The sequence below is a fragment of the Engystomops pustulosus genome, chromosome 4, assembly GCF_040894005.1.
Source record: "Engystomops pustulosus chromosome 4, aEngPut4.maternal, whole genome shotgun sequence".
Taxonomy (NCBI): Eukaryota; Metazoa; Chordata; class Amphibia; order Anura; family Leptodactylidae; genus Engystomops; species Engystomops pustulosus.
In genome coordinates, this window is record NC_092414.1 from 43,921,610 (window position 1) to 43,943,757 (window position 22,148).

General features: G+C 39.3%; 1 protein-coding gene across 2 annotated transcripts; it reads left to right on the plus strand.

Annotated features, from left to right (window-relative positions):
- Window positions 1–1,227: 1,227 nt before the first annotated feature.
- Window positions 1,228–15,144, plus strand: LOC140126391 (heterogeneous nuclear ribonucleoprotein H2-like). Of its 2 annotated transcripts, XM_072145798.1 has the most exons (12): window positions 1,229–1,342; window positions 1,667–1,786; window positions 1,864–2,019; window positions 2,217–2,360; window positions 4,573–4,711; window positions 5,158–5,330; window positions 9,569–9,640; window positions 9,725–9,831; window positions 10,138–10,273; window positions 10,400–10,483; window positions 13,665–13,763; window positions 14,655–15,144. In XM_072145798.1, exons 1-12 carry the CDS (start codon window positions 1,273–1,275, stop codon window positions 14,771–14,773), a joined length of 1,419 nt encoding a protein of 472 aa, XP_072001899.1. In that variant the 5' UTR covers window positions 1,229–1,272; the 3' UTR covers window positions 14,774–15,144. The 2 variants fall into 2 exon arrangements, with proteins under 2 accessions (XP_072001900.1, XP_072001899.1); XM_072145799.1 differs by lacking the exons at window positions 4,573–4,711; window positions 5,158–5,330 and having other exon boundaries at window positions 1,228–1,342.
- Window positions 15,145–22,148: the final 7,004 nt, after the last annotated feature.

The following is a 22,148-nucleotide window of genomic DNA, read 5'->3' on the forward strand; positions in this document are numbered from 1 at the left end:
TTTTATTTTGGATTTTTAGCACTTTTTTTTTCTCCCGCTCGCCCTAACATAAAAATGATATTTTATCTATATTCTCTGGTTCACTACGATTACAGTGATACCTCATTTATAGTTTTTCTTATCTTTGTTCAATTTTACTGAGCAAAATCAATATTGGAGAAAATCACATTGTTTTTACTATTGCCAGCTTTTAAGGGGCATAACCTTTGTATTTTTCTGTTGAAAGGTCTAGTTGAGGTCTTATTTTCTGCAAAAAGAGCTGTTCTTTTCAGACGTATCATATAAGGGCTTGTAACTTTTTTTGATCACTTTTTAGAACATTTTTTGTGAGGTTATTTGATTAAAAATTGTATATTACAGGAAGTTTTTAGTGTTTTTTTTTTTTACGTCGTTCACCGTAAAAATATTCACCGGGTTCAATATTGTTTTAAAAAATTATTTTTACTTTTTTTTTTTACTTTTTAACATTTTCTACTTCTTGGCTCACCTGATCGCTTGTTCAAGCCTTTACACTTCAATACACAGGTATTGCAGTGTACAGTGTAAGTAACGGAACCCGGTGCAGAGCGGCCTCGGGGCAGTCGCCGGACTACAGGGCTGTGGCAGGAGGGATCAGATCCCCTGTTAAGCACACTGGAGGGTTCAATCCACAGGGGACACACTTACAAGCCGAGCTCATGCTTGACCGCGGCATGTAAGGGGTTAAACACCCAGGATCGGAGATTTTCCAATCCCAGGTGTTAGTGCCGGGTCTGGGCTGTGATGTTACAGCCAGACACCGTCACTTTAGGTACTCGATGTCCCGAAATCATCTGACGCTCCCACCGTAGAAAGGCGTAGAATCCTGATAGGGGGGTCATTAAGGGATTAAATTCTTACACTGAAATGCTTAATGTTTTGCATATGAACAAAGCAAAACACGTGGACTTCAATTGCATCCACAATTGCAAGAGCTTCAGTAAACACGAACCTGCGATGAGGCTAGCCCCTTATTTGCATTTTAAAACGCAACACAGACGCTGCTTATGAACATGGCCACACACCTCGGTATGCTGAGATTAAATCGGCAGTTAGAAATGACGCATATCGCTATGGCCTTAGTGTAGTATGAATCTGCGTCTCTTCTCAGGAAGGATTGTACTATGACTAATGATCGTTCGCAGTCTGGAAAATAGCTACATGCAAAAGAAAACCCAGCCCACCGACAAAGGATCTGCCCATCTTTTACATACGTGTTGTGCACACCCGGAAGGCGTGGTTAACTCATTGCGCATGCGCTGGATAGGCAGTACTACCAACAATCAGCCCCGCGCTAGCCGCTCTGACGACTGCTGTATAAAAGGTGAGTCCTGAACTAGTGTTAGTCACATTAGAACTCGCCTTCGACTCAATTGGAGCGTATTGTTTGTTCGGGTAGCTGCGGTCCTCGTGTTTGTTGTGGTGTGTAGTGACTAGTTTGACCTACAGTTGCATAGCGTTTGCGTAACGACTATACTTTTTTTTTTTTTTTATCAGTATTAGCGTCTTATTCATATTTTAGTTGTGCATTACGTCCTCTTTCACTGTACAACCTCCACATTGCTGTGCAGTCTTCGTCTTTGAAGTGCGCGGCCGCCATTTTGTCTTTGTGACGAAAGAACTGATCACGAGTTGTTTTACCTTTTAGCCTTTCCTCAGTGCGCATCTGCAAGGGAGAAAATGTCGGAAGGCGGCGAAGGCTACGTGGTAAAGGTCCGCGGACTTCCCTGGTCATGCTCAACCGAAGAAATAGAAAACTTTTTCTCGGGTGAGTGTAGTGCTTGGCTCTCCGGTAAGTACGCTGTAAGCGTAGCGTTTATTAATCCAGAGTCCTACTTTGTACAGAATCGAAAATTTTAAATGGTTCCTGCGGAGTTCACTTCATCTACACCAGAGAGGGGAGGCCGAGCGGAGAGGCTTTTGTCGAGTTTGAAAGCGAAGAAGACCTGAATATCGGGTTAAAGAAGGACAGAGAAACTATGGGGCACAGATATGTGGAAGGTATATGCACAGTGGTGGCTAGCTGTGGCTTTTGTAGAAAAATGCATGGTCTTTTAGAAGTGGTTTAGCAATGAAATCGCTGAAAAAGCAGCACACAGCTTATTAACTTTTTATAGTGTAGGCTTTCATTGCCTTAAAATGGAATCTGAGTGTAGTTTATCATACAGTTGTTTTAATGATATTTTCTCTCGTTACAGTATTCAAATCTAACAGTGTTGAAATGGATTGGGTTCTGAAACATACAGGTCCAAACAGCCCTGACACTGCAAATGATGGGTTTGTTCGTTTAAGAGGTCTACCATTTGGCTGCAGTAAGGAAGAAATTGTTCAGTTTTTTTCAGGTATAAACTTTTTTTTTTTTTTTTTTCCCCTCCTCCTCCTTCCCCCCCATGAAAATGACTGTGGTAAAGAAAACAGTAAAGGGGTTTTCCCTAGTCAAAAGGGATGATTTGCTCATCTGTGAGAAAAGGGGACTGTATACCCCAAATAAATGGAGCAGAAGGTCATGCTTATGTTCTGATGCTCTATACCATTGTATTTAGCTGTGCTCTCGATCATTGTTGAGCCGTAGGTACATGTATTTGTTTTTGGGTACAATGGGTTCACATTGGTGGTCTCACAAATTGGCAAGCTGGACAGCCCCTTTAACTAAATATTTACTAGTCTGGTATTTTAGCTTGTTGGTCATCAGCAATTTAAAATTCAATCGGATTGGCGCAGGCATTGCTAAAGATGTTATCCTTCTCATTGAACTCCTTAATCTTATTATTGCTTTGTAAAATCGATACATTACCTTTTAATTTACTGCATTTATCTTATCTTTTTGTTCTACCTATACTTTCTTGTTGGAGTAAAAAATTTGAATAACCTTCTTTATAACCCAAATTGCCAGGTAACCAGATAACAAACTCTCCATAGGTCATTAATTTAAAATGACTGACTTAAAGGCACTTTGAGACAATAGAATTTTTTTTTTTTTTGGTCATAAATCTGAGGGTGTGTGGCGCTAGCGCTGCATTTGCCAACACAGTGATGCGGGACTCGGCCCAATCGCTTATGCATTACATGACAATGCACTCGATTGGTAATCAAAACCAGGTGTCTATTAAAAGCAAGACACCGGGTTCTGGATTTTGATGGCATACTTTCCATATAAATGCTTAAGTGGTCGCGCCAAGACCTACCTCCATACACTAGCGTTGAGTTTGTAAACATACACCCTGAGTGTAGTCTTGCTAGTGAACTTGGCATTGTTATACGGATGCTGTAGGAAGAAGTGAGCCGCTAGATGTTTAAGCTGCTTTAGGGCAACTGAGCCAACAGCCCGAAAAGCTATAAGAAAACAAAGGTTCGAGAATGACTATTCATATATGTAACAGAATACCCATTTTCTGCAGTTTGTTGAAAGCAGTGTTTTTATAGATTTATCAAAAATCTGCCATTCTGCTAAATTATTGAGCCAATGCCAGAAGCTGCATTATACTTTTTAGATTCTTTGTCTTTTATTTTATTATTGGTCAACCAGTGAGTGCTGTGGAACCACATCTATTCATAAGGCCTCATGCACATGGCCTGGTGCAGGAGGCGGTGAGTGCACCTTACCCCCTCCCGTATGCATAGAAAGTTGAGCTTCATCATGGAGCAGATTTTGGTATGGTTGTGTGCATGACGCCTTTCTTTTAATTAGAATTTCCCTTTCACAGTAGTGTTGAATTGCCTTACCAAATAAGTTGGCATCTTGTGGAATGGCTTTTCAAACAGTGTTTTTTTTTTTTTTTTTTTTTTTTTCCTAGAAGGGAGCTCTTCATGAGAAATTAACCTAATAAACCACTACCAGTATGTTGTTGAGCAGCTTCCAGATCATGTGCGTTTGCCATGGTGTTGGAGACAATCTAGAAAACAAACTTTGAAGTAAGATGAAAAATGGTTATATGAAGTCAAGGAGGCGACGAGTTTTACACTGAAGTGGAGCTTTCCCTGCTTTAGAACAGACCCATTACTGTAATTTATGATCTTGCATCCAGGGACATCATTGATTAGATCTCTTAAAGTTCTGCACATGTCAATTACATGGGAGGAGGTTCTCAGTGGGAGTGATAGCTTGACTTCTGTGTTAAACTCTCCACCTCCCTGACTTTATGCATCTTGCTGGGCCATGAAAGAAACATTATTAAGAATCTGTTAAACTGCTTGACAACATAATAGTAGTGGCTTATTAAGCTAGTTTCTGGTAACAGGTTCCCTTTAGGAACTATTTTTTTTTTTCCTCTATTCTCTGAAATCTTTATTTGTATCCATATTCTTTTTGTTAGAAATTGTTTTTGAGATTTTTGGTATAAAGACAATTTAAAGTAAATGGACAGCTGCTTTCTTACTGTTTGAATGTCTCAATGCTTTTATGCTGTTTTTATTTTTGTGTTGGTGGCTGGCTTAAAAGTATAATTGTTTGCCCATAATTTATCAAGAAATGTCTGTGTGGGCTTGTAACTTTTATTTTTATAAATCTTTTAAAATGTTAACCCCCCACTGGGGTTATTTGTCCTTGGGTTGAAGGGTTGGAAATCGTGCCAAATGGGATAACATTGCCGGTGGACTTCCAGGGGAGGAGTACGGGGGAGGCCTTCGTGCAGTTTGCTTCACAGGAAATAGCTGAAAAGGCTCTAAAGAAACACAAGGAGAGAATAGGGCACAGGTGGGGATGGATGGTTGGATGTCACTTTTCTTATGGTATAGTTGAATATTGACAGCTTTATTTATTTTGGATAATTAAGTGATAAGGTGTGTAAGATTTAGTTCTAAATTGATTTTTATTTTTTTTTCTGCTGTAAAACATTAACATGCAATAAGTATAGTACTGCCATAAGAAAATGTGATTAATATATGTATAATGTATGGTATCATATGCAATTTGTCACAATGGGTTTACTTGTACCTGTGACTATTATACAAAACACTGCTTTAAATTTTAACTGTTAAAAACTGCATCTTACAGGAAGATTACAATTTTTATGGTGATATTGCCGTAAGTTACAATTAATATTAATTATACACATAGACCTAATTACTGTCACTATTTGTCACTTGTGGCATGAGTGTGTATTTACTATGTTGTACTGCTTCCCTCACCACTTCTTTTAGGTATATTGAAATTTTTAAGAGCAGTAGAGCAGAGGTTCGCACAAACTATGATCCTCCCAGAAAGCTTTTTGGAATGCAGCGCCCCGGCCCATATGACAGACCAGGTGTGGGAAGAGGTTACAATAATTTGGGGAGAGGTTTTGATCGTATGCGGCGTGGTGGATATGGAGGTGGTAAGTATCTACATTTGTTTGGGGGGGGGGGGGTGTATTACCCCCTCCCCACCTGACTTGTAACGAATAGTGACATGAGACCACTGCTATACACATTATGCATTCTAGGGATAATCCATGTTTTATTTCAGGAACCCAATACTTCACCCCCCCCCCTTTTCTTCCTCTTCTCCTTGACTTGCTTATTATAATGAACCTAGTTCTGTAAGCAAGTATACTGGAGTAATGTGCACCATACTTCTTGTGTTTTAGAAAACTTTGAGGCAAATTGTTCTGTGTGCAGTCTTGTTATCAGACCAGGCGATTATCTGGCACAGCAGAAGTCTGTCTTGCTTTCATCTCCATTGAGGCTGAAACTTGGGAGGAGAGCTCCTCGGACTACTCCCTCAGAATATGCCGAACCACTAAGTTTTGTTCATAGGGCTATGTAGTGCAGTGTTTACTAGCTTTATTGCTATGTTGTGATAAAGGTAGCAATTTAACACCATTACTGGGGTAGGGCTAGGGACCTATTGTATTTGGCTATTCACTTACAGGGGAGGAGTTGATGTATAGTGTGGTAGTGGAGTTGGACTTGTTGAATTCTGCATTTCTAAATTTCTTCCTTGAAGCCACATCCACTTTTTTTGGACAAGTTGGGGAACTGCCTAATGAGGTACAGCCAATTTCTGGTGCAGATGAACAGATCTCTCACAGTGGGTCTGCAAAATGAGCACAGGCGGTCGCCTATAAAGGTAGATCGGGTGGTAGGTGGATCAATAAAACGTGAGGATTAGCCCTTTTAAGGGCTAATCCTCATGTCCCCTCACTTTTTTGGTACTTTTATTAAACTAGTATGCACATTTTGTTATGCGGCTACTGGGGCGTGGAGTAGCCGCATCTGTGGTTACACGAGGTGGCTACTCCACGCCCCGGTTGCCTCTTTTCTCCTCCTACTCACTATCTTCGGCATGCGCAGAACAGCATGCACATCTCCTGTGCAGCTTCGGAGCAGTGACGCCGCGGGCCTGCTGTTCCGCGCAGACAGCAGGATCGTCGGACAAGGGCGCACCGCTACGAGGAGCTGCGCGCCGAAGATGGTGAGTAGGAGAAGAGGCTACCGGGGTGTGGAGTAGCCGCCTCGTGTAACCTCAGATGCGGCTACTCCACGCCCCAGTAGCCGCATAACAAAATTTGCATACTAGTTTGATACAAGTTATCAAAAAAGTGTGGAGATGTGAGTATTAGCCCTTAACCCCTTAAGGACGGAGGGTTTTTCGGCTAATTTCTCGCTCTCCAACTTCAAAAATCCATAACTTTTTCATTTTTACGTGTACAGACCTGTGTGAGGGCTTATTTTGTGCGTAACAAATTTTACTTTCCCCTGAGGAAGTCGCAATCAGGCGACGGAACGCGTGGGGTGCCTTCGGCCACAGCTCTGTGACTTGGCAATTCCTCTTCCCATTTGGGACCCATACCTAACCATTTGACCACTTTTTGGGCTCTGATCTGCTCCCTACCTGTGTGACCATCCCTGCTTTAACTTTATGGGACTACCATTGTTCCCTGTTCTCCTCTGCATTGGTAATTTATCTTTGGCCAGCGACATCACTAACAGGGATTCTGGTCTTGTGAGTATCTGGACTGTATAGTATATTCTCTTTGAACGGAGTATAGGCATGGTGGTCAGGGCCTCTTTCTTATTTGTTGCGAGGAATTAGCATTCACATACCTTTTTGTGATCTGTGGCCGTAGGTGGGTCTTGGTTATCAGGCTTTGACCCACCTAGCTGTATATGGATGTGTATTTGTACACCTTTTAAATGTTTTTAATCTTGCATATAGGACACTTTAGTTATTGTTTGTGAAATTAATAAAGTACTGGATTTTTTAGCCTTTACACACTTGTCTTTCTCTTCTTGTGACATTAAATTTTACTTTCCCGTAATGTTATTTATTTTAACATGCCGTGTACTGCGAAGCTGAAAAAAAATTCCAAATGTGGAAAAATTGAAAAAAAACGGCACATGCGTCACGTTCTTGTGGGCTCAGTTTTTACGACTTTCACTCTTCGCTCCAAATAACACGCCTACTTTATTCTTTGGTTCGGTGCGATCGCGGTGATACCAAATTTATATAGGTTTTATTGTGTTTTAATACATTTTCAAAAATTAAACGAATGTGTACAAAAAAGAAAAAAAATTTTGCCATCTTCTGACGCTAATAACTTTTTCATACTTTGGCGCACGGAAATGTGTGAGGGGTCATTTTTTGCGAAATGAGGCGACGTTTTCATTGCTACCATTTTGAGGTCTGTGCGACATTTTGATCATTTTTTGTTTCATTTTTTATGTTATGTAAAAAGGTGTAAAAGTCGCATTTCGGACATTTGGGCGCCATTTCCCGCCTCGGAGGTCACCGCCGGCCGTAACCGTTTTTATATTTTGATAGATCGGGCATTTTGGGACGCGGCGATACCTAATATGTCTGATTTTTACTGTTTGTTATGTTTTATATCCGTTCTAGGGAAAGGGGGGTGATTTGAACTTTTAATATTTTATTAATTTTTTTTATTTTTTAAACTTTTTTTTTTTCTTTTTTTTTTTTCACTATTTTTTAGACCATCTAGGGTACATTAACCCTAGATGATCAGATCGCTCCTACCATATACTGCAATACTACAGTACTGCAATATATGGCGTTTTTGCAGGTCTTACATTACAATGAGCCACTGGCTCATTGTAACGAACCTGCATAAACCATGTAGCCTCGTGTCAAGAGAAGACCAGAGGCTACCATGGTAACCGATCGCCGCCCCCCGATGACGTTCGGGGGCGTGGCGATCGAAAAAAAGATGGCGGCGCCCACGCGCCACCGTCTTTTAAACGCCGCCCGCGACTTTGCGGGCGGCGTTTAGAGGGTTAATAGCCGTGATCGGTGCAAGCACCGACCGCGGTTATTAGCGGTGGGGGTTTTGTGCAAAATGCAAAAACCCCCACCTCTGTATGAAGAGGACTCAGCCCGTGAGCCCTCTTCATACATCCCTTATACCTCTGCGCCGTAGAGCTACGGCGCAGAGCGTTAAGGGGTTAAATGGGCTATTCTCTCATCCTATTGATCCACCTACCACCCGATCTACCTTTTATAGGTAGATCTGTGGTGGTAGGTTCCCTTTAAGAACACTAACTTCTAGACGACTCCTAGTTACAAACGTCCCTCTGAATGTTGGTGGTTTACTGTACTCTAGTCCCAGGGTACAATTTGAGCTGTAACAGTTATCAAAACAGTCTGCAACAAAGATTTATTGAGCCTGGATCTTGTGACAATCCAAGTTTTAAAATCCATTTATCAGAGGCAAAATAAAATTTTGGCTGGGGTTATATACAGTTCCGACTTGCATACAAATTCAACTTAAGAGCAAACCTACAGAACCGATCTCGTACGTGACCCGGGAGCTGCATAATGCAGCGTGCTGTTTTGGGTTTGTTTGTTTGGGTTTTTTTTTTCCGTGTAGGGGAGGGAACATTTTGGAGTGTAATTTGTGCAAGTTTGCTGTACCTGTTTAGCAATACAGGCGGTCCCCTACTTAAGGACACGTGACTTACAGATGGACCTCTCTGCCAATGTGACCTCTGAAGCTGTTTGGAAGCTACTTTGGCTGCGATGATCAGCTGTAAGCTGTCTGTAATTAAGCTTTATTGATAATCATTGATCCAATTCTATCAAAAAATTTTGAAACTACATTTGTCAGTGGGGCAAACAATTTGTCTGGATCTACAATTATAAAATATACAGTTTTCAAATTTTGTACAAATTCAACTTAACAAACCTATGGAACCTATCTTCTATGTAACCCGGGGACTGCCTGTATATTAATTGGTCTCACTTGCTTATTCTGTAGTAACAGTTTTTTTTCATACACCAAGATTACAATAACACACCACTCCATTATTGAATCTGAAAATAAAAAGTTAGTTATCTGCACAGTGGATGCCTTAAACTTCAGTTCAGTCCTCATTCAGTTAGCTCAGGAGTCTGTATAATGCTAAATTTTGTTACATGCTTTCAAGAAAGAAGGCAGCCACTATAATCATGTACTAAACAATCAAATTTTAATTTATCTGGCTTAAGTGAATCAAAAGATAATACATCAAACTCATCCTTGGAACTCGTTGAAATGTTTGAATCGTAAGGTATTTCTAAAAAAAAAAAAACCTTTTTTTTTTTTCACATTGTAAACTCCACTGTTTTTCTATTCAGGTTATAGTGGATATGAAGAGTATAATGGATACAATGAATATGCGTTTGGTGCAGACCAGAGGTTTGGAAGAGGTATGTATGGGTTTTCTGCCAAGTCACTTTCATGTCCATGATCATAAACTTGGGTTTCATGTTATATATATTTTTTTTTTCTAGTTTCTGACCATAGATATGCAGATGGATCTAGCTTTCAAAGTACAACAGGCCACTGTGTGCACATGAGAGGTCTTCCTTACAGAGCCACAGAAACTGATGTATATACTGTAAGTATTTCTAATTGCTGTCTTCATTTTGCTTGGATTTTTTCTTTATGGGACACTTAACAACATCTTCATTAGTAGTGTGATTGTATTACACTGTATGTAACATGTGGATATTTTCTTTCAGTGCAATATAAGATGTAGCCTTCCTGTAAAGTTTCACACAATGGCTGCATACATTTTAGTTTCACTAATCTCAGAAGTGCCCACACCTGGTTTGGGTTTAAAAAGTAAAGGGGGGGGTTACTATGAAAAAAAATACCAACTCTTACATTAAGGTTTTAAAGCAGGCGTTATTTTCCTCTTCAGTTCTTCTCTCCACTGAATCCAGTCAGAGTTCACATTGAAATAGGAGCAGATGGCAGAGTAACTGGTGAGGCTGATGTTGAGTTTGCAACTCATGAAGATGCTGTAGCTGCAATGTCCAAAGACAAAGCAAATATGCGTAAGTACTGTATGTCTAATATAAAGTGCCTCTTGCTATTTTTGCACCATGTGACAGTGTTAATGATGTATTATGGTACTCTAGTCGTAATGTTGCATATCAATATTTTTTTTTTTTTTCCTGCAGAACACAGATATGTTGAATTATTTCTTAATTCAACAGCTGGTGGGTCCAGTAGTGCGTATGGTAGCCAAATGATGGGAGGACTTGGTAAGTGTTAATATAAGCGTGAGGCCTTTGTCTAAGTCATTTCATGGCCTTAGGGCCAGGCCTGATTTTTAAAATTTGCCCCGTGTCATTATAGGAGGTCTGTCTGCTTTATATCAGCGTGGCTTTTTATTTTTATTTTTATTTTTTTTTTTTTTGGTACTTCAGAATTGTAGGTACAATTTCTCTCATTTTTATGAAAGTTGACAAAACCCAGCTTTAAGTGACTTTGAGAGACTACATAGCAGTAAACTCCCATAAATCATGCGATCTTAGAAACTACACCACTCAATATGTGAAACATCAACTTTAAAAGTGTTAACCCTTTAGATGTTTCACAAGGTTTTAAAGGTTTAAAAAAAAATGGAGGTGTAACTTACACACTTTTTGATCAAACATTCCCCCCCCCCCCCACAGGTGGTTGTTTCACCCTGTAACTGGGGCTTTTAAAGGACCTCTACCACCAGGGTCAAAGACTATGCAACTGAGCCAGAGTCTCCATAGGGGTCAGTGAAGCATCCTGGTGGTAGATGCCCTTTAACCCGTTCCCGTCAGTCTTTTTTTCGTTTTTGCGGCTGAGTTTTAACTCCCCACCTTCAAAAATCGAACTTTTTATTTTTTCCTTATACAGAGCTGTGTTATGGCTTATTTTCTGCGCAACAAATAACACTTCAAAATGGTTGCATTTAATATGCCATGCCATGTACTGGGAAGCGGGAAAATTCCAAAAGCAGTGAAATTGGTAAAAACCCGCATTTGTGCCGTATTCTTGTGGGCTTGGATTTTACGGCTTTCACTGTGCTCCTCAAATGAAATGTCTACTTCATTCTTTGCGTCTGTACAATTACAGGGATGCCAAACTTGTATAGGTTTTATGTTTTCATACATTTAAAAAAAAAATGTAATTAAATTAATTAAAACCTCTTGGATTTTGCCATCTTCTGTTTTATACTTTGGTATACAGAGCTTTGGGAGCTTTGTTTTTTTTTGTTCTGCCTTTGACGTTTACAATGTTATCATTTTTAGGACTGTACAAACTTTTGATTACTGTTTATAGATTTTTTTTTTTTTAATGGCAAAAAGTGCCATTTTCGACAAAGCAGTGTTCCGCAGGGTCTTTTATGAGCTCAATGGGGGTCATATAAATGTATAATAATGCACATTGATATTCCCCAATAAAATAAGGAATCTCCCGCTACACTATAAAGAAACACACTAGGGAATTAAAATGGTAATTTTGAGTTAAGATTTCAATGTATAGTTTATATTTTCAGTTTTTTTGTTTTTTTTTTTAGTCTCTCCAGTTTTTGTAACATTTGCCCCTAAACCATTGTTAGAAATGCTTCAATCAGTAAAGCCTTAAGGCTTGGTCAGGCTGCTGTTCCACCTTGCCACCTTCATGTTTTGCTGAGCAAGAGTAGGACTGGAAAATGGTGTGTAGAGCTAGTCTCAAATCATAGTGATCCTAAATGTGTCAAGTTCTTTAACCCCTTCCCGCCGGGTCCCGGTGCATGGAGAGGGCTCGCGGGCCGAGCCCTCTCCATAGCCGGTAAGTCTTTGCTGCATATTGCAGCAAAGGCTTACCGGTAACACCCGCGATCGGTGCTATCAGCACATTGTAATGAATGAGGAGTAAAATCCCCATATACTGCCATATTGCAGTATGGCAGTATATGGTAGGATCGATCAGACAACCTAGGGTTAAAGTACCCTAGGGAGTCTGAAAAATAGTAGACGTAAAAAAAAGTTAAAAAAAAAAATATATTAAAAAACCTAAAAATTCAAATCACCCCCCTTTCCCTAGAACTGATATTAATATTAATAAACAGTAAAAATCAAACACATTAGGTATCACCGCGTCCGAAAATGTCCGATCTATCAAAATATAACGGTTTTTCACTGCGTTTAACCCCGTAACAGAAAATGGCGTCCAAAGTCAAAAATGACATTTTTTTGCCATTTTGGAAAATATAAAAAAATTAAGAAAAAGTGATCATTGTTAGGACTGTGCTACCTTTTGATAGCAATGAAAACGCCATCAAAAGTCGCAAAAAAATGACACCACCCACAGCTCCGTACACCAAAGTATGAAAAAGTTATTTGCGCCAGAAGATGGCAAAATCAAAAAAAAATTTTGTACAGGAGGTTTTAATTTTTTTTAAATGTATGAAAACATTATAAAACCTGTACAAATGTGGTATCCCTGTGATCGTAGCAACCCAAAGAATAAAGTAGACCTGTCATTTGGGGCACACAGTGAAAGCTGTAAAATCCAAGCCCACAAGAAAACGTCGCAAATGTGTATTTTCACTGCATTTGGAATTTTTTTTTCCCGCTTCCCAGTACGCGCCATGGAATATTAAATACCGTCACTACGAAGTGCAATTTGTTACGCAGAAAATAAGCCATCACAGAGCTCTTTATGTGGAAAAATAAAAAAGTTATAGATTTTTGAAGGTGGGGTGTGAAAAATGGAAGTGAGAAAACTAAAAAAGGCCAAGTCGTTAAGGGGTTAAGCTGTAGCTACACAGCACTGTCAGATTCTGCATCTCTTTACAGATCATGGGGGCATATACTGTACAAGTGAAATTAGACGCCACAAAATGGGATTTACTGTCTTAAACAATTTCAAATACAACAAATGGATGTATACATATAAATTGATAATTATGTAAGGTGTCCTGGGTCTGCAACTTATTTTGTGTCACTGCAGTGACTCATTCTCTTAAATGGTGCTATGCAATAAATACAGTATATAGACCTAATGGTTACGATCGTTGGGCCTGATCAAACATCTGAACCCGCAAGGGCTTGTTTTGACCTGTAACTGGGGCTGCTATAGAATATCATTCAATATAAAGAAATGCATGTGTTTGTTACAATAAAATTGTAAATATCCCATTCTACACTGAAAAATATTGCCATAGTCTCATGATTTGCTTTCAACTACATTGTCTTAGTTTTAAAAACTGTACGACAGAAGCATCAAGGACGTAATGTGAACAAAAAAAAAATGAAGGTTGGGGGGGAGGTTCTTTGGCAAGGGACATCAAAAAGACACCATTACAAATGTTTTTTAATGACTCATAAGTAATGCCCTCTGGGACAACACCCCAAACCTCTTTCTCTCTCCCCCCCCCCCCCCCCCCCTCCTTCAACTGACTTTTTTTTTTTTTTTTTTAAGCTGCAGGTACACAAACAAATTATGGTAGCCCTGGATCACAGGCAATGAGTGGCAGTTATGGAGCTGGATATGGCAGTCAAGCCACTTTAAGTGGATATGGTAACTTGAGGGGTTTTTTTTTTTTTTCTCCATGTACAGAGCTATGTGAGGACTTGCTTTCTGCATAACACATTTTACTTATCAGTGATGTTCCATGCTGTGTACTAGGTAGTTGGCTAGAAATATAAAGTGTGTGTGTATCTATCTTATTTTTTTATTGCTGGGCTATTTGGCAGTATGAAATCTTTACATAGGATTTAGTGGGTAATCTCCAAAAGCCTTAATTTGATGTCAATCTTAACAAAAATCTTTCAATTGCAGCCAGCGGCGGTTCAGGTGATAATGCTCTCTATCACTGCTGGCTCTGATCGTGGATATTAGTGGTGTGTATTTGCTGCAGAATGCAGCCAACTCTACCTCTGTATGAAGAGGACACGCCCCATGAGTAGCTCCGTGCCATACATGTATGGCACGGAGCTAAAGAGGTTAAGATGGTGCTGCACCACTTCCTGTGTTGAGCAACATTTTATTTAGAGTTTTGCTGATGATCAGTTCATACTTGGAATGTGTGATTTTAAATTACACATTCATTGATGTAAAATTCTAAGCAGTAAATTTTGCCTTTCACTTCTCTGAGTTTGGATAGATGTGGCTTGCCTCAGCGTAACTTTTTTTTTTTTTTTTTTTCCCCAGCACATCACACAATTTTTAAACCTTAAGAAGATATTGTATGACTTAAAAGGCATCTACCACCAGGATGATGGACTGTATGCAAATGAGACTGAGGGGTTCCATAAGTGTTAATTGACCCTTGAGCCCCTCACTCATTTGCATACGGTCAATCGTCCTGGTGGTAGATGCCCTTTTAACTCCTCAAAGGCTTATTTTTGTTTAAATTGCACTTGCAGTAAGGTTAAAAACTGGAGTAATTTTTATTTTCTTTCATTATAGGAAATCAAAGTGGCTTGAACAACAGTTACTATAACAGTGGAACACGAGGCTCTGTAGGAGTGAATGGAATAGCTGGAATGTCTAGCAACATGAACATGAGTGCTGCATGGGGAATATGAGTTCCATTGGCTCGAATTTGTAGAGGGTTTATACATATTTTTTTTTTTTTTTTTTTTTTTTTTTTTTTCTTTGCTTACTGTGAGATTTTAACTTAATATTTCAGTATTGAGTGTGAAATATGCTGTTAAATATTGTAACAAAGAATGCAGCTTTTCTGTAGAAATTGGCAGTATTTTTTTTTTTTTTTATATTGTAATGTATTTGCTTTCACAGTATGTAAGGGGATTATACTTGTTCTGTTTTTGCAAAAGTAACATTTTATTTCCCTGTAAGCAATCTGAGGGGATGCTCCCTGTCCCCTTGCTTTTCCTCAGACCTAGCTTATGTATAGATGTTTCTAAAATATCTTGACAAATAAATTTGGAAACGACATGTGCATGGTTTTTCAGAAAACTGCTTATGTGCTGCCTCTAGTTACCTTATTTAAAAAGTGTACAACATTTTAGGCAGTGCATTGACCAGTTTAAATGTGTCCAAATAAAGGCATCCACCCTATTATAAATATTGCATGGGCTGGCATTGGACACAACCCTGACACAATGGGTCTGTCCTCTTCTGGCTCCAGCTGTGAGCTTCCAATGCTCTTTCTCCCTTTACAGGCAGTCCCTGGGTTACATCCTGGATATGTTCTGTAGGTTTGTTATTAAGTTCAATTTGTAAGTTGGAACTGTATATTTCATAATAACTACAAAGTACAGTAAATTACCAACAGTCTTCTGGAAGTCGGGTGTTCTTAAAGAGGACCTGCGGCCAGATTTTTGACCCCTCCCTGACTAACAATGCCTACTGATACAGGGTTAATAGTCCTCCTTATATCGCCTTAAATTGGCTGCCAGTGGAGCTCTGTACCTTTTTAATTACACATTTTTCTGATATGAAAATTATCTTTTCTGACTCTTCTCTCCAGGCTGGCAGTGAACCATGACCCATTTTTCTAAAGGTTCTGTGTCTCCAAATCACTGCCCTGCGACCTTGTAATTGGGGACTGTCGGCTAATATTCAATTAAAGATGTATAAAGCTCTATGTACAGATGGGAAATATTGTCACTTTTTTTACACGGTGCCTTGTGTTGCTATTCTTAGACTGAGAGACCTAAACGTAAGTTGTACCACAAGTATGTGATTGCATGAAATCACAGCAGCCTCTATAGAGGATAGAGTAGAAGTCCATGGAGGCTGCTGTGACTTACAGATACATACGGTATTGTTTGCTATTGTTAAGATGCTAATGGACCTGAGATGTCACATGACATTAACTGTGACCAATAAAGCATGGGGAGGATTAGATGGGAGAGGCCAGCCGAGCGGGAAATGCCCACTCTGGCTTCCATACAGTTAAATCGCCTTTTATTTTATATTCCCTGGCATCAAAAATTTTTAGCTAAAATAAGGGAGTCGGTTAATAGCACACTATAAGAACCTGTGAATGGCTGTTTACGTGAAAACGTGATGCCGGGTTCCTTTTAAGTAGGGGGCCGCCTGTATTTGGCATCTAATTAAAGAAATTGCACACCCTGCAGGCCATACAGGATTGTAATGATTCTTACAGGTGCTCTTTTGTTTTGTTTTTCCCTTCACATACTTGAGTGTATGTATAAGCCAAGTTTTCTGGGGGTTTTTTTTTTTTTTTTTTAGCACAAAAATTGTGCCAAAAAACTCGGCTTGCACTTGAATATGTAAGGTATATGGAAACCTGTCATGCAGAAACCGAAGAAACTCATGCAACCAAATCAATTATTTGGCATGATCCATTTTAACCGGTTAAGGACCGAGCCCTTTCCTTTTTTTTTTTTTTTTTTTTTTTTTTTCCCCCATGTCCATTTTTCACTCCCCACCTTCAAAAATCTAACTTTTTTATTTTTACACATAAAGAGCTGTGTGACGGCTTGTTTTCTGCGCAACAAATTGCACTTCATAGTGATGGTATTAAATAATCCATGCCATGTAGTCGTAAGTGGGAAAAAAATTCCAAATGCAGTGAAAATGGTGAAAAAACGCATTTGCGCCATTTTCTTGTGGGCTTGGATATTACGTCTTTCACTGAGCGCCCCAAATGACATGTCTACTTTATTCTTTGGGTCGGTACGATTAAGGGGATACCAAATTAGTATAGGTTTTATGTTTTCATACATTAACAAAAATTAAAACCTCCTGTACAAAAATAATTTTTTTGATTTTGCCAAATTCTGGCGCTAATAACTTTTTTATACTTTGGTGGGTGGTGTCATTTTTGCGAAATTTGATAATTTCAATGATATCATTTTTAGGACTGTACGACCTTTTGGTCACTTTTTATAGATTTTTTTTTTTTTTTTTTTTAAATGGGAAAAGTGCCATTTTCGACTTTGGGCGCTATTTTCCGTTACGGGGTTAAACGCATTGAAAAACGTATTTTGATCGGGCATTTTCGGACGCGTCAATACCTAATGTGTTTATGATTTTTACTGTTTATTTATATTTGTCAGTTCTAGGGAAAGGGGGTGATTTGAAATTTTAGGGTGTTTTTTTTTTTTTTTTTTTTTTACTATTTTTCAGACTCCCTAGGGTACTTTAACCCTAGGTCGTCTGATCGATCCCATCATATACTGCCATACTACGGTATGGCAGTATATGGGGATTTTCCTCATTCATTACAATGTGCTAAAACGAAATAGCCTCGGGTCTTCCGAAGATCCGAGGCTACCATGGAGACGGGGAGCGGCGATCCCAGGTAAGGTGGCGGCGCTATCTTTTTGAGGCTGCCGGCAGCCATCGCTGTGAAAACACCTGCGATCGGTGCTAGCACCGATTGCAGATGTTACCGATAAGCTTTTGCTGCAATATGCAGCAAAGACTTACCGGCTATGGAGGGGGCTCAGCCCGTGAGCCCTTTCCATGCAGCGTGACCCGACCGCCGCCGTGAATACACGGCGGGCAGGCGCGAAGTGGTTAATATCGGCATGGGGATCGAAAAGGGAGAAAAAGATGGGGATGGAAAGTTGTAGCAAGCAACTTCTTTTTTTTTTTTTTTTTTTCTCTGCTCCTTCCTGCTGAGCAACATAATTATGTGAATATAGGTGGAACACAGAGAGCAAAATACACCTTTAACCCCTTCCCGCTTTGCCCTTTTCATTTGTTTTAATTTTCACTCCCCACCTTCAAAAATCGAACTTATTTTTCCTTGTAGAAAGCTTTGAGGGCTTGTTTTCTGCGTAACAAATTGCACTTCATAGTAATGGTATTTAATCTGATCATCTTCATGGCTGCCTCGGGGTCTAGATGTGGTCCCTAGAGCTGCTTGCAGAAGTACAATCTGTCATTGTGCGTCAGCCAATGCATAGGCTGACTCTGTAACATACTGCCATACATCAGTATACCAGTGTATTACTTTGAACAAGTGATCGGGTGCTCGCCCCAGAGAGGGACAGTAAAAGTGTGAATTTAAAAAATAAAACAAGTACTAAATGCCCCATAAATTGCCAAACCCTTAGATATGAAAATACAAGGAAAGTCACCACACAAACCGTACCTATAATATATCTTCATGTCCGTAACACCCCATACAATAACATAATTACTAAACCTGTACAGTAAACACCATAAAAACACATGACAAAAGTTCAGATTTTTGTGCAAACAAAAATGGCAATATAAAGTGATCAAAAAGTAATTTACTCCACAATGATTCCAATAAAAAACACAACTCACCGCGCAAAAAATAAGCCCTAATACAGCTCAATCAACATAAAAATCTAATGTTACACCTTATTTAAGTAAATAAAAGTATATTATACTTATAAAACTGCCACCGATAAAGTAAAAATCAATGTACAAACCCCATATATGTGGTATTGCTACATTCCTAACAAAATTAAATCATTACTGAACCTGTACGGTGAATAAAGTAACAAATTTAAATGATGAAAATTAAGATTTTAGTCCGTCCATTCAATCAACGCAATAAAAATTGATCAAAATGTCACATTTACCACAATAAATAATTCATTCCGCAAGTCCTAATACAGTTCAATGAACAAAATAATCTAAATGTTACGCCACTTAGAAGATAGCAATGCAAAAGCAAGCGAATTTTGTTTTCCAAATGTGTTTTTATTCAGCAAAATTATTCAAACATAAAAGAGCTATATAAATTGGATATTGTTGTGATGGTACCAACCCATACAACATAAATAATCTGATATCTATGCCTTATGGGGTATAAAATAAAAGTAAAAAATCAGTATCAGAATAGATTTTTCTTTTGCATTCTTGCCAAAGAAGTTAATAAAATGTAATCAATGGGGTATAGCCCCCCAAAAATAGTGTTGCTATAGTTCTTGCGGGGTTAAGTTTTCAAATGGGGTCACTTTTTTAGCGGTTTCTCTTGCTCTGGTATGTTATAGGCTCAGCAAATGCCACATAGCACCTGAAATTTGTTCCCCCCCAATGAGAAGAGTTAAAGCGGTATTCCAGTTATCAGCATAATTCATATACAAATGGATCCTTAAAATATAAGCTAATATGTAATTGTTATTTAAAATTTTGCTCCTGTTAGCAGAAAAATGCTGCTGATATACACGATAATGAAGAATTAAAATGCTACTGGCCCTTTATTAAGTGCGTTTATTTCCTCCACGTGCAGCAGACACCATCACATGTCCTGGACCTACCTGGGCAGGTCATGTTATTACCACTACGCTTTGCTGTAGTCGGTTGGTTGCCATGCATCCAGTATGTCCAGTGTTTTGGTGATGTGCAGTGATGGAAGTTACACACATTACTATGGTAACAGCAAGAAAGTCTGTTAGATCATCACTGGGAGCAGAGTAATGACTATTGACATTGAGTTTTGTTATGTTCATTTATTTATAGCATCATGGGTTTTTGTATCAGATGTTCATATTCCCGAAATACCCCTTTAAGGAATTTACCTCAGTGGTCAAAGAAAAGTCACTGAAAGAATTAAAGAGAACCCTTCAGGCAAAATAACCCCCCTAAACTAAATATATTTTCATAAACTGCCATTAGAGAGAATTGCCTCTATCCCTTCATTGTCCCTCTACATGCCTCTAAACCTAAGCAATGAGGTCCTACAGCTGTATGCAAATGACCTGTGAAATGTCCAATGAGTCATTAGCATATTCAAGCTGTCCAGCTTATTCATGAGCGGGAGGCACAGCCACACCCCCAGTGCATGACTGACAGCCTGTATAATGGTGTGAGGCTGTATCATAGTATATAAGGCTGGAAGGAGACGCAAGTCCATCAAGTCCAACCTTCAAGAATTAAATAAATGTTTTATCCCCATAACCCGTGATATTTTTTCTCTCCAGAAAGTCATCCAGGCCTCTCTTGAACATGTACATAGAGTCGGCCATAACAACCTCCTGCGGCAGAGAGTTCCATAGTCTCACTGCTCTTACAGTAAAGAACCTTTGTCTATGGTGATGGTAAAATCGCCTCTCCTCTAGGCGTAGAGGATGCCCCCTTGTCCTGGTCACAGGCCGAGGTATAAAAAGATCTTTGGAGAGATCCTTGTACTGTCCGTTCAGGTATTTGTACATTGTAATGAGGTCTCCCCTCAGTCGTCTTTTTTCTAAACTGAATAATCCTAAATTTTGTAATCTGTCAGTGTATTCTAATCCCCCCATTCCCCTAATAATCCTGGTTGCTCTCCTTTGCACCCGTTCCAGCTCTATTATATCCTTTTTATACACTGGTGCCCAAAACTGTACACAATATTCCATGTGTGGTCTGACCAGGGATTTGTATAAGGGCAAAACTATGTCTTTATCATGAGAATCTATTCCTCTCTTGATACATCCCATTATTTTATTTGCTTTAGCAGCAGCCGCCTGGCTCTGGTCACTAAAATTAAGTTTACCATCCACCAATACGCCAAAGTCCTTTTCAGCTTCAGTTTTATTAAGTAATTGACCGTTTAGAACATAATTATACTTTTTGTTTCCATGGCCCAAGTGCATAACTTTACATTTATCTACATTAAACCTCATCAACCATTTCTCTGCCCATCCCTCAAGCTTCCACAAATCCCTCTGTAATGCTAAACTATCGACCTCAGTATTTATTACTTTACACAGCTTAGTATCATCTGCAAATATTGAAACTTGACTGTGTAAACCCACTACAAGGTCATTAATAAAAATATTAAAAAGAAGTGGCCCCAATACTGACCCCTGTGGCACTCCACTGGTAACATCAACCCAATCTGAGAATGTGCCATTAATGACCACCCTCTGTTTTCTATCACTAAGCCAATTACTTACCCAGATACACAGATTTTCTCCTATTCCCAGCAGTCTCATTTTATATACCAACCTTTTATGTGGCACGGTGTCAAATGCCTTTGAAAAGTCCAGATATACAACATCCACAGCGTCCCCCAGATCCAGTCTTGAACTTACCTCCTCGTAGAAACCAATCAGATTAGTCTGACAGGACCGATCTCTCATAAACCCATGCTGACGCTGGGTTATAAGGTTGTGCACAGTGAGATACTCCAGGATAGCATCTCTAATAAACCCCTCAAATATTTTCCCCACCACAGCAGTTAGACTTACGGGTCTGTAGTTTCCAGGATCGCTATTTGATCCTTTTTTGTATATTGGTACCACATTTGCTATGCGCCAGTCCTGTGGAACATAACCAGTCCTCAGTGAATCTTCAAATATTAAAAATAACGGTCTGTCTATCACGGTACATAATTCATGCAGAACCCGGGGGTGTATGCCATCTGGCCCCGGTGATTTATCTATCTTAGTGGTTGCGAGGCGGCGCCGTACCTCTTCCTGGGTTAAACTGTTGACATTATAAAAAGAATTAACATTATTCCTCATTGTGTCTTCCACCAGGGGATTTTCCTGGGTAAAGACAGTTGAGAAGGCGACATTCAGTAGATTGGCCCTTTCCTCATCTCCTTCCACCATGACCCCCATGTTATTTCTAAGGGGACCCACACTCTCTGTTTTTAGTTTCTTATCATTTATATACTTGAAAAATAATTTGGGATTATTTTTGCTCTCCCTGGCAATATTTCTCTCAGTCTCTATTTTTGCGGCCTTTATCTGCTTTTTACAGGATTTATTTTTCTCTCTATAATCCTGTAATGCCTCATCACTACCTTCACGTTTTAGCACCTTAAATGCTTTATCTTTCTCGCTTATTGCTTTCCTTACAAGACTAGTTAGCCACATAGGGTTTTTCTTGTTCCTTTTATGCTTTTTCCCATAAGGTATGTGTTTCTCACAGGACTTTTTCAGAATATATGAGAAAAAGTCCCATTTTTGGGGGGGGCTTTTGTCCTTGAGAGCATTATCCCAGTCTATGCCTTTAAGGTCTTCCCTTAGTTGCTGAAAATTTGCCCTCCTGAAGTTT